General features: G+C 36.5%; 1 protein-coding gene and 1 long non-coding RNA gene across 3 annotated transcripts in view; one reads left to right on the top strand and one right to left on the bottom strand.

Moving 5' to 3' along the window:
• The first annotated feature begins 1,964 nt into the window (after nt 1-1,964).
• The window catches only part of LOC101742845 (RB1-inducible coiled-coil protein 1), a 26,200-nt gene continuing 9,888 nt past the window's right edge, over nt 1,965-18,276 (top strand). The window contains exons 1-14 of one of the 2 annotated variants that reach the window (XM_004929319.5): nt 1,965-2,182; nt 2,689-2,819; nt 3,107-3,297; nt 3,497-3,738; nt 4,057-4,184; nt 7,189-7,403; nt 9,845-10,050; nt 12,428-12,610; nt 13,235-13,407; nt 14,555-14,741; nt 15,100-15,383; nt 16,489-16,545; nt 16,631-16,754; nt 17,213-17,745. In XM_004929319.5, the coding sequence (XP_004929376.2) occupies nt 2,752-2,819; nt 3,107-3,297; nt 3,497-3,738; nt 4,057-4,184; nt 7,189-7,403; nt 9,845-10,050; nt 12,428-12,610; nt 13,235-13,407; nt 14,555-14,741; nt 15,100-15,383; nt 16,489-16,545; nt 16,631-16,754; nt 17,213-17,745 (2,591 nt within the window). In that variant the 5' untranslated portion in view covers nt 1,965-2,182; nt 2,689-2,751. The remainder of the gene's footprint in view (nt 2,183-2,688; nt 2,820-3,106; nt 3,298-3,496; nt 3,739-4,056; nt 4,185-7,188; nt 7,404-9,844; nt 10,051-12,427; nt 12,611-13,234; nt 13,408-14,554; nt 14,742-15,099; nt 15,384-16,488; nt 16,546-16,630; nt 16,755-17,212; nt 17,746-18,276) is intronic. The other variant, XM_012692970.4, reaches the window with a different exon arrangement.
• On the bottom strand, nt 9,079-10,992 carry LOC110385730 (uncharacterized). Its single transcript, XR_002430985.3, has 2 exons — nt 10,875-10,992; nt 9,079-9,271 (listed from the first exon to the last, which is right to left on the bottom strand). It is a non-coding gene; the product is annotated as an uncharacterized LOC110385730 (long non-coding RNA).

Here is an 18,276-nt window from a genome sequence, read left to right as displayed (position 1 = left end):
GTGCGGCGCACCTTCCTTGGGGTGCGCTACGGTAGTATGTTACGGACTTTAGAGTCAGGAAAACAATTAAAATAGATTGTAATAGTCTAAGAAAAACACGTACTCAAAATACGATAACATTTAGCACGCTAGAAATGGGCTGATGGCTTTGAACTACGCCATATCTTTATGTTTTGCGACAAACGACAACTTTATAAAATCAGTGTAGCAACTTTTAAAAATCATCATATCGTTTACTTGGCAAATTCGAAGGACGAACTTGTCTTAGATTTCACCCATCTAAATCATATCATATTTGCACATAACAATATACCTACTTACTTCTCATTAAAGTATAAATTCTAAAAATAAATAATACTCAACAATATTTAAAATAAAATGAGCCAAGAACGTTTATCGATAAAACCTGATAACATTGAAATCTTTTGTACAGCACTAAAGCCGCCATGTTTTGTGGCCAGATGACGTCACACTGGCACGAAATTTTGGTTGACGTTTCATTTCCATAGGTTTCCTACTTCATTGGTTGAGATATATTACGGACATATCGACAAATAAACCGGAGAAATACTTCCTAATCATAATTTCGATGAACGCCAACGAACGAGGGCGATAAACGCCACGTTCTCGATACATTTCACATTTATTTTCTTTTAAATTAGTAACGAACCATGAATAAATTACACAAAGATTTATACATCTGAATGCATTGTATTCAGTTTCGTACATTATTTACACAAAGACACCTATGTATATACGTTTAGTAAGCACTGTATTCAACGGTTCATCAGAAACGACTACAAATTATTAAATGAAACAAAAAACCCGACCTCATTATAAAAAAAAACCTAAAGTTCAAAAAGTATTAATATTAAAACCACAATAAAAATTCACACTTTTTATTTGTCCGACGGATTCTATACGTAATATTCTTCTATTTAATAAGTATATTTAATATTATATATAACAGCTATGATTGATAACCATTTAATGACCTCATAAGTTGAAAGGTTATTTTATGGTTGTTGAAGAGTGGATTTGTGTACCCTGTATTTATGTTCGGCATCTGATAGCTCCCTTGAGACCAGTCTCTCTCATCATTCAGTCAAGTCCATATCAGTCATCTCCGAGCTGAAATAATATATCCCGCTCTTGTAAAAATCCATGATATGAGATAAAAAAATCTGTCTTCGGACCGTTGACTGTGGGACGCAATTCTTACTATGTATAAAATAACTGTAATTTTCTACGTTCTTTGGTAGGACGATAACTATTTTTATAGGATTGTCTGACATTTCTATTCTTGGAAGTAGAACTGTAGTAGAACTCCAAATACCGCCCGTATGAATCCTGTAATGACTTTTGGAGATAAGAGCTGCGAGACATCTCGGGCTAGATATTCATCATTGACAATGCTCATACGCTTCAGTACTAGACCCAAGGCACATATGATGTCTGTGATGCATATTTTGTACCTCCTTCATACAAAATCGACATGTTGCATCATCATTCAGGTTCATTTTGCGCACCATGCACAGTTGCTAGCGTCCAAATACACTGTGAGGACTCCAAATAAAGTGTTTATTTACTTCTACAAAATTTTCTGGGTATATTTGTGCTAGTAGAAGTCCATGGGTGACCGTAACCGCTCACCATCAAGTGGGCCGTATGCTCGTCTGCCTACAAGGGTAATAAAAAAATTTAGCAAGTAGCAATAAGCCCTAAGGGCGTTCAAATTATCGCTGAAATGTTGATCGATCTCCGCTGTACAATTATCAAGATCGTGCGTCCTGCATGGAAAATTGTATAATACATGACCAGAATGGCCAGTACATACAACTGGACAGAGTAATAGAAATATTTTTCATTTTTTAAATACCATGGCCTCTATGTAGAGAATAGACTCTAGAGTGATATTTCCATGGCTTCGTTGTTTGTGACATTTATCATATATTTCAAATGTCAGTTTTCAGTATTGTCATTGTGTTTGCATGTCAGCTGAGTTATCGAGTTATGAAATGGTGGTGTTTTGCAATACATACAAAGAAAATGAAATAAGTTGATTTAGAATATTGTTTTTCTCCAATAATTTGTTGATTAAAATTATGAACCATTTTTAATCACTACAAAATGTAAAATTGAATAGCAATGATAAATCAATCGAGTCATTACGGTAGACTACGTAAGTGAAGTACCTATCTTTTGTTATTCATTTGTGATCAAACGCAAAAAAAACACCTCGTGTTGTCACGGTGATCTATTGTAAAAAAATTTATTTATTTAATTTTGATATTAACTTTAATATGTTACGGCTATTTTACTATGTTAAATTAAATGGAGGTAGATAATAAATTCTTAATGTGGATTTTCTATGAAAGATCGTACCTACATGTTCATTCGTGTTCTTATGGTTTATAATTCAGCTAAGCCAATGTACCCTAGACAAAGAAGCAAATGCTCATATATTAAAGAAAAAAACCATTTATATGGCTACACACATGATATTATAAGTTTAACTTTGAAAATTAAAATCAGCATGAAAGTTTTGAACGTTGATTCAATCATCAAAACTGTTACTATTAAATAAATAGCATTACTATTGTTCAAATAATATTTGTTGATCACACTTGTGAATACAATTTGTTTTAAAACTAATACATAATACATAAAATAATATTTATATTTCAGAGTTGAAGGGTATAAAATATACAGGCTTATAAAATTTTGAAGTGGTTTTACTAAACAGTCAAAATGTTGTATGTTTTTCATGTTGATGCTGGTCAAATGACCACATATGACATGAGCTTAACCCTGCAAACGTAAGTATACTATAGTTATGAGATACAGATTAACATATTATTTAGTACTACCCTAACATATATTTCTAGAACAGTAGATTATTTACTTAAAAAGTGTGTGGTTTAAATAAGTCAATATTAAAAGAAGTGTGAATTGCCTACTTCCTTAAACGACAATGCTTTTTAAGAGAGGCTTTAGTTTAAAAAAATTACTGTCAACTATGCACAATCTAATTTTTTTTAATTATGCTAAATAACAATAATTTGGAGCAACTTTGTGCACAAAATAATCTGGGCTAACTTTTTAGTGTTGCCAATTTGAAAATAGCAATAGAAAGGAAAACAAAGGTACCTGCAAATGCTTTAGTGCTGCTTGTTAGTGGAGGTGAAGTATTAGAATCGGACCACATGGTTTCCTCATACAGTGCTGGTACAGACACAAATCCTATTTATATGTTCAACAAACCATCAGTTAAAGAAAGCCACTTGCAGCAATCAAGTGAGTAATTTCAAATAATATTTATATAAGAAGAAAATGCTAATAAGTTGTGATATACTTTTGCTTTTTATAGTTCTATATTATAGATTGATTAATAAAATTTTAAATAATTCTATTATTAATGTCTATTCAAATTAAAATATATTTATTAAATGTGATGTCTGTTGCGATATCCAATTCTCTTTTAATCCTTCAACAGTGTGCGATTTAAGTCCCATAGTAGAGCTGAGCTCTGGTGAATTCACTAGTGATACTCGTAATACTTTGGACGGGAAATCAGTTGCTGAACTGAAGAATGAAGTGGAAGTTTGTTGTTCCATGGCACCGACAGTTCACACAGTGATAACATGTGCCTCACTGGCACAACAATTCAGTGATCTCGCATATAAAGTTTATAGGAGTTGTGATCAACTTGTACATGAGCAGCATTTACAACATCAGGTAGGTTTAAAATTGTCATGTGTCCAAACCAGTCTTTCTATTTTCTCTCAACATTCAGTAGTTATTAGTTTATGCTGTTTTAACATAGTCATAAAGCCAACATTACTAGTATATAAATGTGGTGTGTATAAACTAGTAATAAATGAAAACCCTAAAACTCATTGCAGACAAGTGATATTCAGTATTTAAAAATATATATTTATTCAAAATCCTGTTGTAACATTCCTTTGATTTGTAACTTCATTATTTAAAATAGAGTTCTAAATCATGGGACGGGTTATCGTGATTAATAATATGATATATTTTATTTTTAATAAGGGATGGGCAGCCGTTGTCGCAAATTTAGAAGACATCTACAATGAATTTTGTGAACGGTCTAGGAGTTTCAAAGAATCTTTCAAAAAACACAGACTAAAAAAGGACGAGTACCATGAAAACCTTGAAACGTGAGTACAATTAACCACAGCAAAATCTGGCAATTACTATATAGAAATGTACTATAGTAAAAAGTTTGAGATACCTTATCCTTTTAAGGAAACATGCTGCAAACTTAACAGTTGAAAAACAATGTCTACTTCCAAAGCTATTGTCAATTAAAAGGCTTTAATTAGTATCAATTTGCATAACATCACTCCAACACCAATCCAACAATAAATAAAAAAATATACAAAAAAAATTATGAATGAAACATAATGGATAATATCCATTTGCTTTGAACTAAAAGCAAGTGGATATTATCAAAGTAAAATGTAATTTATGTTAGTTAGGAATAAGGCAGTGATTAAATTTTACCATAACGCTGTTAAATTTCCTCAAAATTTAAATTAATATGAATAAGAACAGTGAAGAGTGCCTAGTATTAAATGTAATAATAATATAAAAGTGCCAATAAAGAGCTTTGAATTGTTTTTTTTTGTTTTTCACAAATGGTTGGACAAGCTCATGGCCCACGTGGTGTTAAGCGGTAACTGGGGCCCATAGATATCAATAACGTTAATGCCGCCACCCATCTTGGGATCTCTAAGTCTCAGTTTTACAGTACAATGGCTACCCCACCTTTAATCCAAAACGCATTAATACTTCACGGCAGAAATAGGCATGGTGGTGGTATCTACCTGTGCAGGTTAACAAGACGTCCTACCACCAGTAGTTACGTATAGCTGAAATAGCCTCTTAGGCTACCAGCGAATAGATAAAAAAAATACGAAAATTAAAGCTTTTGCGGGTATGATTTTTATTACACAATGTTATTCCTTCACCGTGGAAGTCATTCGTAATCAATTGTCAAGTACGTATTTCATTAGAAAAAATGGTACCTGCCTGCGGGATTAGAACACCGATGCATTGCTTTATACGATTGAACCGGGCGTCGTGTCCTTTAGGCCACGACGAATGACTATAGGCGAACGTTCATAAAACTATAGGCTAGATCAAACTACATTTTGGTCAGGTGAATTAACGATCTCACGGGCCCATCTGGCGTTAAATGGTTACCGGAACCCGTTAACATCACAATATGCATACCGTTGTTAAATACATACCTAAAAAAATTTCGGTTCAGTTTTAAGCAATCTATAGCAGAATGTGTAATTCCTAATTCCTAGTATCAAAATATCCAATTTTATAAAAAAAAGTTCGGCAAGGTTAAGCCCCTTGGGAGATATATCTCATATTTGCATTGACTCAGTGAACAAATTAGAACTCAGGTGCAATCGGTCGCTATATCGGGCACACCGCCACCGGCTGGTTCACCTCTAATGTCCCTGTCAATCACGTACTACGAGTATAACAGAATACGGTTTATTTTAAGTTATACAATTTCAAATATGGATCAATTTGTATTTATAAAAGCTATGATAATATATATTTTTTTGTATTTACGATAATTTGTGACGATATTTTGGTATGTATTGTCAAAAATATTACAATTTATGTTTAGTTATATATTATACATCTAAAGGAGTAATATAGCGATGCTAATTGACCCTGATTTGAACTCATAATTCGTGACCGTGTTGGACCTAATCTAACCTTGTCACGGTTGACAATCCAAGATCGCAATAGTTTGGTTCTTTGACACGTTTTATCGTTACAAAAACAACATATTTATTGTTGACTGATTGTTGTTGACAAATTGTCTGCAAATCCAATGTTCAGTAGGTCATTTCTTTTAAAAAATAGGTCACCGAACTCGACTAATCCTACAACATGCGTACATTATCATATCCAACAAAAATAATTTTGTATCATGCATGATCCGCGTCTAAGTAATTGAAAAAATTTGATAGATTAAATCAAATTCGTTATTTGACTTTAGTTTATTTATACCGTTGTTTCCACCTTGAATACAGCTTGGATTTCTGGTACATGTATAGACAGACCGCTTTAAAAATTAATTATGTTACTTGAGAAACAAAACCCAAAATGAAAGGTAAAAATTTATAGCTGGCCAAAATATTCCATTTGTCATTAAACTTGTTCAAAATACAAACCACATACTCAATACTAATTGTAATTGCCTTCATCACTCTGCGGTTTGTACAGAACTAATCGGTTGCCAAGCCAGTCTAGCATTAACATAGAGCGTAGCGTAACAATTACGTATTAAATGACATACGGACTTGTTGCTATGTGTTCAACGTTTTAATTTGATATATGATTTTATACTGGCTTAGAACCGGCACGGGTTACTACTACCCTGCCTATTTCTAGCGCAAAGCATGCGAAGCATGCGCATGATGCTTTGCGGTTTGAAGGGTGTCCGTAGTTATACTATAAAATTGAGACATGAACCTAAATTTCAAGGTAGGCAGCGGCATTATTATAATGCCAGTACATATTTAAATATATGTAAATCAGTTTGGTTCCCATAGTGCAGGGAATTCTAGTTTGGTGCGAGATGGCCTTGTGTGACTTGTGCCCCCTATTTTTATTATTAGTTGTGTTGTGTTTTGATGTCTTTGGGCTCGATTAACCACCTAATATCAATCAGGTGGGCTGTGAGCACGAGCACTTTTATTCGCCTTAATTGTCTTATTTAATATAAATTTCGATTATATACCTGTTGCTTTATCAAAACTTATAGAATCACACTATAAAATTAGTTTCTTATCCTTGAACCAGCTCTGACCTACTTTTCGTTTGCCATACGGACGTTACTCTGTCTGGTTCAGATAAAGTTGGATACCGTATTATCAACTTGCGATTTATTTACGTAGATAAGTTACAAAATAAACATTAACATTGTTGTATATTTTTAGCTCACTTGCAAAGAAACTGAATGTCTTTTTACATTGAGGCCAAAGTGTGGATGTTGACTTATTTATTGCATTTATCATAAAACACAGCGGCTCTAGTAAATAAGACGAGCTATTTTTATTGAGAGATCAATGAACTTATTGTTTACGACTAGAGGTTCTTTTCTCTTTTCAAGTTTACTGTTATTCGCAGGTTAAACGAAGTTTTAGATTATCTAGCTAAAATACCGATATTGCCAGCTTTGCAACTGAACGCGGAAGCACATCGGTTCTCTGCCTTCGATGTTTTTGAGGAGACGGATTTCGAAGGTCACTCGTATAGAAGCGGTCACGCATTGGATCATAGTTCAGAGAGTAAAGCCGTTCAGGATTTTGGTGTTGATGCTTTTAAATTGTCCGAGGAAGATGGTACGTATGAAGTTTAATTAAATATTTAAATGACGAAAGACATGTTCATGCTTTTTTATTAGGTAAGACAGTTAATCGGTGTAGTTATTTAATAGTGCCGTGGGTGGAACCTAAAGCAGGACTTCCCGAATATAAAAATGTGTGATTGTTGCCAATTAGTTTCCAGATTTTGACCATTTAATTATCATTGTTGAATATTAGTTTGTCTTTTTATTTATTTATTTAATTCTATTCTTGAAACGTATACCTAATTAGCGAGTTAAAGTTAAAAATAAAATTTCAACAATTATATTTGAAAGAAAAATTCTATAAAAGAAAATAAAGTATTTTTTTTTTTTGAAATAAAATTGTAATCAAAATTCATAGTACAGTTCGAAAACAAAAACGAAGAAACGTTTGTAATTTAAATTTTATTTTATTGTATGCAAATTAGTTTAAATGCATAACTATTATAAAGCAATCATTACAGTAAGATAGCTGCCTAGTTATTTTGACTAATTCACGATAATTTCGTTGGTCAAACTAGTAATTTGTTTTAAAACGCGACCGTTACCTATCTCACGGATTACAATTATGTACCTACCTTTCTTTGTTTTTTTCAGTAAGTTATTAACAGTCAAAGGCAGGGCTCTCCTGGATACACGCTATATCAATATGACTTTAAAAAACCTTATAATAACGCTATATACTAGATCTCCGATCTGCGACCTCTGCCTTGAGAAATGCCTCAGAAATCAAGAGGCTACAAACGGAGACATCCTTCGAACCAAATATCATTAGCTTGACCATCTATCTATCTATGTAACGGATTTTTTTGTTATGGTAAAGTCAACCAACTTCAAGACGAGTGATTAACTAGATAATTTGCACGCGTATAAAAGATCGTTGAGAACACAATAAATTATCTCTTCAGCCTGTGTGCTTAGTGCGATTTTTTTAAAACGTTCTTAACAGCGTAAAACTTAAGTCGAATTTCAAATTTTAATTAAAAAAGCAGTTTGCAAATTTTAGTTAACTTTTACGGTGTCTAGAACGTTAAAAAACTCGCACTAAGCACATTGGTATCCTAGACCACAATAACTAGAAAAGCAAATGATACAAATTTGCCTGCCTATTTCTGCCGTGAAGCAGTAATGCGTTTCGGTTTGAAGGGCGGGGCAGCCGTTGTAACTATACTGAGACCTTACAATTTATATCTCAAGGTGAGTGGCGCATTAACGTTGTAGATGTCTATGGGCTCCAGTAACCACTTATACCAGGCGGGCTGTGAGCTAGTCCACTCATCTAAGCAATAAAAAAAAAATCATTCAGTTTGCTACTAAAACGAGTTTATTTTTTTGTTTGTTTTCGAACTACACGTATCGCGAAACAGTGAACAATATTTAAAATGGCTGCAAGACGTTTGGTAATTTTTTTCCCATACGTACATGATAATTGATAGAAGATGGAGCAAAAAATGCCGTTTGCGTTACTGATATTAACCGAGCTTGGTTATACGATGTTTTTTTTTGTTCCCTATTCCGGTAAAGATTATTTTTGACGTCAAATAAAAGCTTTGTCAAAACATGCACAATTTTATGTTAAGATGATATAAGATGTTAATAGCTAGTATTATTTATCGCTATGTATTCATTGTCGTCTGATGCCAAGAATGTGGAGTAAAAAAGCATAAACGTTTTCATTTTAAAACGATTTTATAGCAACTTTTAGTCAAGTCACGTTCTGTAACTACATACATAGTTAGTACAGTAACATTTTATTTGCATTGAAATAAAAAAAAAAAACGCATAAGCTCTTCAGCAAGTAAGATGCGGCGAGGTCCATCGATCGGCGGCCTTTGTTTCATTGTGGTTTTCCAAAATGTATTCCTGCGAAATTTATCGAATTAATTTAATTATTCGGTTTATTTTATCATTTTGTTTTATTACTGCCGTCACTCACACGCCACTACATATTCATGAGACGTGTTGCTGATTTAACTATTGTATTGTGAAGCGACTGGCCTAGCTTTGAAACCGTAACGCGAGATTGTTTCCTAGCCGAACTAGACAGGATGGTGGCAATCATAATCGAAATTTGTCTGGTTTCATTTTTATTACCTGGTGTTTGATCTGTTTGATTCGGTTTCATTTTAATCTGTCATTGTCAACCGTCAACACTTGTATCACACTATTTAAATTATGTCCTTGGACCCGTGGTCTGCTCCCAAAATCTAAAGATCGTCAAGAACCCTGCGTGCCTCCTAGACGCGGCTACCTCGTCGGAGGTTCGACATTATGTCCGAAAAAAAAACTTAAAAAATCTTGATGTTATTACACCATTTGTTAACGAGGAAATTGGCGTCTTACGCATTAGTTAGAATATTAGTGCACAGAATACGTTATAATCTGTTTACAAACTTGAATTTTCTTTCTACAGTTTTCTAATATATTTTTTTCTAGTATTCGATCAAGATGTCTCATCGGGCAGTAAAGATGTGCAATCTCAAGTTGGTAAAAAAATTGAGAGCTCAGACGAAGGGATCATGTTCAGGACGAGGGCGTCTGAAAGCAGGGAGGAGCCAACGTTATTACATTGGATCCTTGCTCAAGGGAACAAAGCCTCTTTGAGGGATATTCTTGATTACTGCAAGAAGGGTCTTGCTTTGGTAAGTAAATATTTTACCCTGCGGTATAGCCTGTAGACAGTGCATGTTAGGCGTAATGTGAGCATCCATCAATAGGTACTACTATCCCGCTCATTTTTAACGCGAAATGTCATACGCTTCGGTTTGAGATGTCTCAAGTCGGTGTTATTTTACAAGGTAAGTTCCGATATTAACGTTAAGGCTTTTGTCGCCTCGGTTCATTGGCATATGCTGATGGAGATTCGATTCAATTGCCGATGGGTCATCTTTATTACATATATCTAGTATTGTGAAGTACTTTTCTTTAACTCGTTTTTCCGTTAGAAATAATACAGGAGACAGTTTTTATTTTATTTTAATATTAAGCTAATTTCTTTTAGTTGTAATGGCTGTAATTGTGATTTGGCAACGGTACCATCAACCGGTAAAATCAATGTCTTGACATTTTTAATTTAACCGATAGCTGTTATTGAATCTATTTATCCATTTCCGAACATATATCTATATATATAAAAGAAAGTCGTGTTAGTTACACTATTTATAACTCAAGAACGGCTGAACTGATTTGGCTGAAAATTGGTGAGGAGGTAGCTTAGAACCAGGAGAAGGACATAGGATACTTTTTATCACGTTCCCATTGGACGTGACATAAAACGTGGCATAACAAAACGCAACTGATATGGAATAAAAAAACGCAATTGACAGCTAAACAGAATATATTCTATGGTTAATTATAGTAGAATTTTGAAGTTGACCGGTTGATGTGTTTGAAACAAACCGTGTGGCGGAACAAAGTTCGCTGGGTCCACTAGTTGTTATTATAAACAATACGTTCGCTTTCTCACCTTCCGATAAGCGGACACACTTCAAGTACACAACGAAAAAAATAATTGATATTTGTTATGAATACCGTGTGCTATCTACACGTTTAAGATGAATTATCGTCGTTATCACGCTTACAACTCGGGAAATGTACTAAGATTTATGATAAACGTTCACTATCATTTAATGTCGTAAAATTTTATCGATATGTGTTTCTAGGTTATGTTTTCATCGACTTAATCGGGTTTGTTTGCATTTTAGTAATTTTTTTTTCACAAATGTTACTGCTTTTTTTTAATTTTTTTTATTGCTTATGTAGGTGGACGAGCTCACAGCCCACCTGGGGTGTTAAGTGGTTACTGGAGCCCACGGACATCTACAATGTAAATGCGCCACCCACCTTGAGATATAAGTTCTAAGATCTCAGTATAGTTACAACGGCTGCCCCACCCTTCCAACCGAAATGCATTACTGCTTCACGACAGAAATAGGCAGGGCGGTGGTACCTACCCGCGCGGACTCACAAGAGTGTCCTACCACCAGTAATGCTTATTTTTGCTAATGTAAGTGGCCTGCCGTAAATTGGCCACCGGAGCTCACAGATGTCACAATGCAGTAACCGATCTTGAGACGTGATATGGAATTCTCAATTGTATTACGTTTGTTAAATCGTTCAAATTGGAAAGTATGATTTCTTCGCAATAGTAATAAGCAAAATGACGATACCTACCTTTGCGGTAGGCAGCGGCTTGGCTCTGCCCCTGGCATTGCTGAAGTCCATGGGCAACGGTAACCACTCACCATCAGGTGGGCCGTATGCTCGTCTGCCTACAAGGGCAATAAAAAAAAAAAAAAAAAAAAAACCTATTCCCGAGCTCTCACAATAATCATCAGTGATTGTGTATTAATAAATTTTGTGGCAACTGATTACTGTGACATCTCAGCGCGACCTTGTAATCATTTATGATTCATTAACAGAGATAATCTTTGGTCCACATTTGTTGAATATCATCAAAAAAATAATATGTTAATTATTCTAATCGTTTCGTTGTTATTTTAACTTTGAAAATATGGGTAGCTAGTTGACTTCTCAACAATGACTAAATCGATGTTTTTGAAATGTTTTGAAATGAAATGTTTGTTTATGTTTGAAATTTACTGGTGGTAGGACCTCTTGGGAGTCCGCACGGGTAGGTACCACCACCCCGCCTATTTCCGCCGTGAAGCAGTAATACGTTTCGGTTCGAAGGGGGTGGGGTAGCCGTTGGAACTATACTGAGATCTTAGAACTTGTATCTCGAGGTGGGTGGCGCATTTACGTTGTAGATGTCTATGGGCTCCAGTAACCACTTAACACCAGGTGGACTGTGAGATCGTCCATCCATCTAAGCAAAAAAAAAAGTTATGTTTGTTTATGTCGTCGTGGCCTAAAGGATAAGACGTCCAGTGCATTCGTGTTGAGCGATGCACCGATGGTCGAATCCCAGGCGGGGGTACCAATTTTCGAAGTATTTTCGTATAGTATTCGTATTTTGCGAGGCGGGGGTTAGTGGTTTAAATTAAATTCGTTTTTCAGATCGTTGCAGAACCTCTGAAGGAAAAGGAAGCCGAACTATGTCACATATTGGAATACGCTAATATGCGAGGTTTGAAACAGATCAAAGGCATCGAGGACCGACTGTACGGGCTCGATCAGTTGTTAAGTGAAGTCAAGAAATTGGAAAGAGACCAACACAATCAAGCTGCTTCGCTTATACAAGTAACATTGGATTCTTTTACAATTTTATGTTCAGTAGTTTGGACTAACGAACCTAGCCTCCATTTTGATAGGATTTAAATATAACAGCATTAGTAAGAATGTAGCTTTAGAATATTAGACTTTTTCGAGTGTCCTTTTAATTCCTTGAATAAATATAAATCAAACTAACTTACTTTAAATTAATAGCTTTGTCAAGTGCAATGTAATTCGACAATATAGTCATAAGATAGACATTTAATTATTTAAACTAATTTTAAAAGGTAATTGGTAGGATTATATATATGTACAAGCATTTTTAGGAGAAGATTGCTCTGAGTATACACTTTCTAGAAAAACAAAAATATTTAGTTCGTGTTTCCAAGAAAATCGTATCGAATTATATAAAAAAGCATATTTTTTTAAAGCAGCCGTTTATTTCTCTCCCCCCTTTGCCTTTTCATGAGTTCTGTCTCATGCGAGGTTCGGACGTGGGTTGTTGAGCGATAGGAGGTTTTAGTCGGTTCGACTACGACATACCCCGCCTGCCATCCCCAGTGGAGGAGCGAAGTTCGGCGATTTCCTCTTGACAAAAAAAAAGACGTTTATTTCGATGTACATTACCTTACACCATACATTACCTTTCAGTATCGTGAACGTTTGAACTCGGCTTGCGACCCGTCAGTGTTGCCGACGTTAGTGCAATCGCACTGGTGTCAGCTCAAGAAGTTGCTCAAGGGACACCAGACTTTAGTGGACATAAGACGCCGCATCTCTAAGTCGAAAGATGAACTGTCTCATATTTTGAGAGCAAGATTAGAGTGAGTCACATTTTATTTTTCAACGTGTTTTTTTTATAACATTTGTATCAAATAAAATGGTTCTTACAGAGGATGGTAGGTGCGGTCTAGGTTCGCTCGACATCTAGTGCAAAGAAAACAAAGCTGTGATTAGCAATTCCTCGTTATTTTATTATAAGTACTTCACTCATCTAGAGGCTAATGTTGAAGCAGGCATCTAGGAGAGGCATCTAGTTGAAGAATCACCTGTTTGCATGACGGCTGTCCCTCTTCAAGTTGGAACGCATGATTGCTTCGTGGCAGAAATAGACTGGACGGTGGTAACCGCTCGTGCAGTCCGCAAAAGCGAGCGTTCGCATTTCGCTCGGGACAAGACCCCGGAAGCTAGATTCTTACGTCTAATTCCCGTATTTACTATTGCTGGTGGTAAGGCGCGCTGTGAACCTACACGGGTTGGTACCGTCGACCCGCATATTTCTGCTGCGAAGCGCTCATGCCTTCGGGTTCGGAGGGTAGGATAGTCATTCGAAAGCAACTGAAATTTCAACATGACGATTCAAGATGGGCAAGGCGTTTTGGTGCCTATGATCGCTAATTGTTAAAAATCAGTTGACTCGGTGAGAACAAAGACAAGGTAATCTGAAGGATAAACGAATATTTGTGGCTGAAATGAAAGCTTCTTTAGTTATGTTGTGATTTGAAACTTGTTGAATCGGAAAAGCGACACTAAAAAGAGACAAAACAAAACATATGAATTTATCGGCGTTAACATGCGAGAGAGTGAGATAGAATGCCCTCTAGGAAGTTTTACTTTCACTTGACTTTGAAATGAGATGATATGAGATAGAATATAATCCACTAAAATGGTGGTCTTTTACTGAGATTTTGTCACTTGACTCATTGGAGAAACCCGAGAAGTTACGTCCAGCCGCTTTGTTTCATTTTCCCACATTCGTGCACTTTCACAGATACTAAAGTTAATAAACTACCGTTATTTCACATTTAAACCTAAAGAACACTAAATAGATAAAATAAACCAAATCAGACAACTTCACTCCTCGCGTTCCTGCCAAAAAGTCCAAATATCTTATAAATTTACGAAGAAAAGTGTGGTGGTGAGGTTTTATCGATATTTTGTGTGGATGCTGACAGTAGGCGTGTGTTATAGGGCGGTGCTGATGATCGAGAACTCGATGTCGGTGCAGGACGCGCACGCGATGCTGTCGTACCAGTGCTTCAACCGTCTGGCGCGCTACTTCAGCATCGTGGCTCAGTTGCACCGCGCGCCCGCCGTGTTCGTGCGGGCCGTGCACGAGTGCGCCCGCAGGAGGACCTTCTCTACGCACCATCTTAAAGTGATATATTATTTTGTATACTTCAGCCTTTTTTTATTGCTAACATGAGTAGACGTGAGTGGAATGACACTGCCTTCGCCGCGCACTGGAATACTTCGGTCATATCGGAAAACACCGGATAGCTTAGAGAGACTATTCGTGACAGGGAATATCGTGGGAAAGAGACCGCGCGGGTGCAGTCCGACAAGGTGGTTCGACCAAATCCGCCCACACTCGAGATCCCATTCCACGACGCCGTTCATGCGGCTAATGATCGGAGGCGCTGGCGGCACATTCATTACAAGGAGCAAAATCCTGTCGACATATAATTTTTGAACTTGAAGAACTAAATTAAACAAACACAATCTTTTGTCGACAGTGGGCCACAGAATTAGCGGAAAAATTGCTTAAAATCCACGACGAGGAAGTGCGTCGCCGTCAGGAGTTCAACGAACTCTTCGAGGGTCATTTCTTGAGGAGCCTCTTCCCCGGACTCACGGACCTACCGCCCGCCTTCTCCACGCAGGCCCCGCCGGTCTTCGATGATCGGTTACCGAAGATCACGGATACTGACGTCGAATTTATTTTGAATTCGTTCCCGGATTTGGCGAAGGATGTCCCGCAATATGACATGGAAGCAACCGTTAAATTCTTTCAACAAAGGTGAGTCGGTTTTTTATTAGTAACTAGCTGACCCGACAGACTTCGTAGTGCCTCAATCGAGAAATAAAAGATCTAAAATTTTGTATAAAATAAACTTAAAACAAACAAAAGGAATCCGTCCGACGGGGGACACATCAAAGGAAAAACAAAATTGTTGTTTTTATTTAATTTCGAGCATTTTTTCACTTTTTAAACCTTCTCTGGACTTCCACGAATAATTGAAGACCAAAATTAGCCAAATCGGTCCAGCCGTTCTCGAGTTTTGGCGAGAGCAATCCATTTATATATATATAGATTATACGATTTTTCAATATCCGTACAAGACGTGAAATAAGTTTGATGTGTAATGTTTTCGTTCATTTGGTACATTTATTTCATCCATTTTTTTATGTTTTAATCTATCAATAGAAAATGGGGTTTTATTTAAAACAAACATTCTTCTTGTTTGTCTCCACCTTATCCCACTAGGTGGGGTCGGCACAGCGATTTTTTCTATTCCATTCACTTCTATCAGCCGTCATCTCAGCACTCACTCCTCTTTCTCTCATATCGTCATTCACACTCTCCATCCATGTATTCTTCGGTCGACCTCTTTCTCTTCTACCTTGCACTACCATTTCCATAGATCTCTTAGTCACATGCATCTCCTCTCTACGCATCACATGACCATACCACGCTAACCGTCCGCTCTTTAATTTGTTAATTCCCGGAACTACTTTCACACTTCCTCTGATATACTTATTCTTTATCTTGTCCATTCTTGTCACTCCACACATCCATCTCAACATTCGCATCTCTGTGAAAAGATCGTTGAGTTTGCAATAACATCTTCCATTCAACTATCCATTTAGTGGTCAAATATTCCATTTTAGTATCTTTTTTTTTGGTTTGTCGATCAATTACATTTATTTGTATAGTAATTATTAAAAGTTTTAATGCTATTAATATAAATAATGGTTATAATTCGTTTTTTTCACCTTTACAAGAAACAAGAAAAATTCGTAAATAAATGAATCTAAATCTTGATTTTAGTATCTTAAGACCTAGTTTCGACCACCGGGTGAATATTACATATGTTAATTTCTTATCGCTTTATTGCTTCCAGGTTAAGTGCAATAAACCAAGAAGACAATAATGTAGAAGTACAAGTCGATTTTGATAAGTACGTAATTATATCTTGGCAATATATAGACTTATGTTAAGATTGCTATAAAATATTACTCATATTTATTTATTTTCGTTTCCAGGGACACAGACGGTGACAATGATACTGGCGATTTCGAAAGAGTGTCGCAGCAGATCGATACTAAGAAGATCGATATTTCGACGACGTGCTCTCCGGACACGGTAGCGGTGTCGACCGTCACTGAGGTTCGAAACCAGCCTACGTTTACGGAAACTGTCGATACTCTACACCGTCAAGAAGAGTTTGAAAATTCCGAGTTTTACATCGAGGAGTCCCTTCCCTCGAGCTTGGAGTGGGGCCGGATCGGACGACAGGTGCAATGCCCATCGGGTCATCATTATTATTGCAAGACCTCTGTTATGGCTTAGGGTCGCTGTCCGATGGATCACATATATATTTTAATCTAATTTATAATCCGTTGCATCGCTTCATTAGTGTATCTAGTTGTCGTTTTGTTTATAACCGCGTAGATGATTCTCGATGAAAATGAATCGGAGGTCTTATTTTTCTCTTTATTTGCTCCTGTCTTCGCCGGCCCCTGTTAGCGTGTTTAGTTGTAGCGTTTTTATTTTGCAGTATCTGAATTTGTGAAATGTCTTATAAACTTTTAAGTATCGATCGTTACACGCTTTATATTTTTTAGGAGAACATGGATACACACAAGACGAGCATGGATAGGTTACAAGGTTTTTTCATTAAATTATACGGGCTGTGCAAAGTTAACGTATTTTATATTCTCGAAGAGTTGCTAGCCTTGAAAAATGAATTGAATGAACAGACTAAATATATGAACGAGAAGTACGTCGAGATATTACAAGCGTTGGAGCGTAGTAATGAGGAGTCGGCTTTGAGGTTCCGCGAGCAGACGCAGCGCCTGACCGTCGACCACGAGCTGGAACTGAGCGACATGAAAGCCTCCTTACACGAGAAAGACGATATCATCACACAACTGAACAATGAGATGGAAAATGTCAAACGAGAACATCGGAAAGAGATAGAGAGATTAAGTAAAGAACACGACGGTACGAAGGAGTTGCTCGAAAAAACTAGGGATCAGGTAAAGGAATTCGAAAGAAAACTAGAAGAAATTGACGCTGTTAAACAGAAAGAAATAAAGGAATTGCAAGAGAAGATGCACATGGATTACAAAGCTGAAATTGAATCTCTGCGCTCCAGGTGTGTGAAATTTAATTTATAAGCACAAGCTATCGATTTCATTTCTGGGAATCTACTGACAAGCAACAGAATAGAATAGAATCTTATAGACACAAAAAGAATATCAAAATATGGATACCGTCGTCCCCCATTGTTACATAAGATCGAAGTCGTCGTGGCCTAAGATATAAGACGTCCGGTGCATTCGTGTTGAGCGATGCACCGGTGTTCGAATTTCAGGCGGGTAACAATTTTTCTAATGAAATACACACTGAACAAAGATTCACGATTGACTTCCACGGTGAAGGAATAACATCGTGTATTAAAAATCAAACCCGCAAAATTATAATTTGCGTAATTACTGGTAGTAGGACCATCTTGTGAGTCCGCGCGGATGGGTACCACCACTCTGCCTATTTCTGTCGTGAAGCAGTAATGCGTTTCGGTTTGAAGGGTGGGGCAGCCGTTGTAACTATACTTGAGTCCTTAGAACTTATATTTCAAGGTGGGTGCCGCATTTACGTTGTAGATGTTCTACGTTCCAGTAACCAC

The sequence above is a fragment of the Bombyx mori genome, chromosome 4 (genome assembly GCF_030269925.1).
Source record: "Bombyx mori chromosome 4, ASM3026992v2".
In the NCBI taxonomy this organism is placed as follows: domain Eukaryota; kingdom Metazoa; phylum Arthropoda; class Insecta; order Lepidoptera; family Bombycidae; genus Bombyx; species Bombyx mori.
This window is presented reverse-complemented; position numbering and strand designations above follow the sequence as displayed.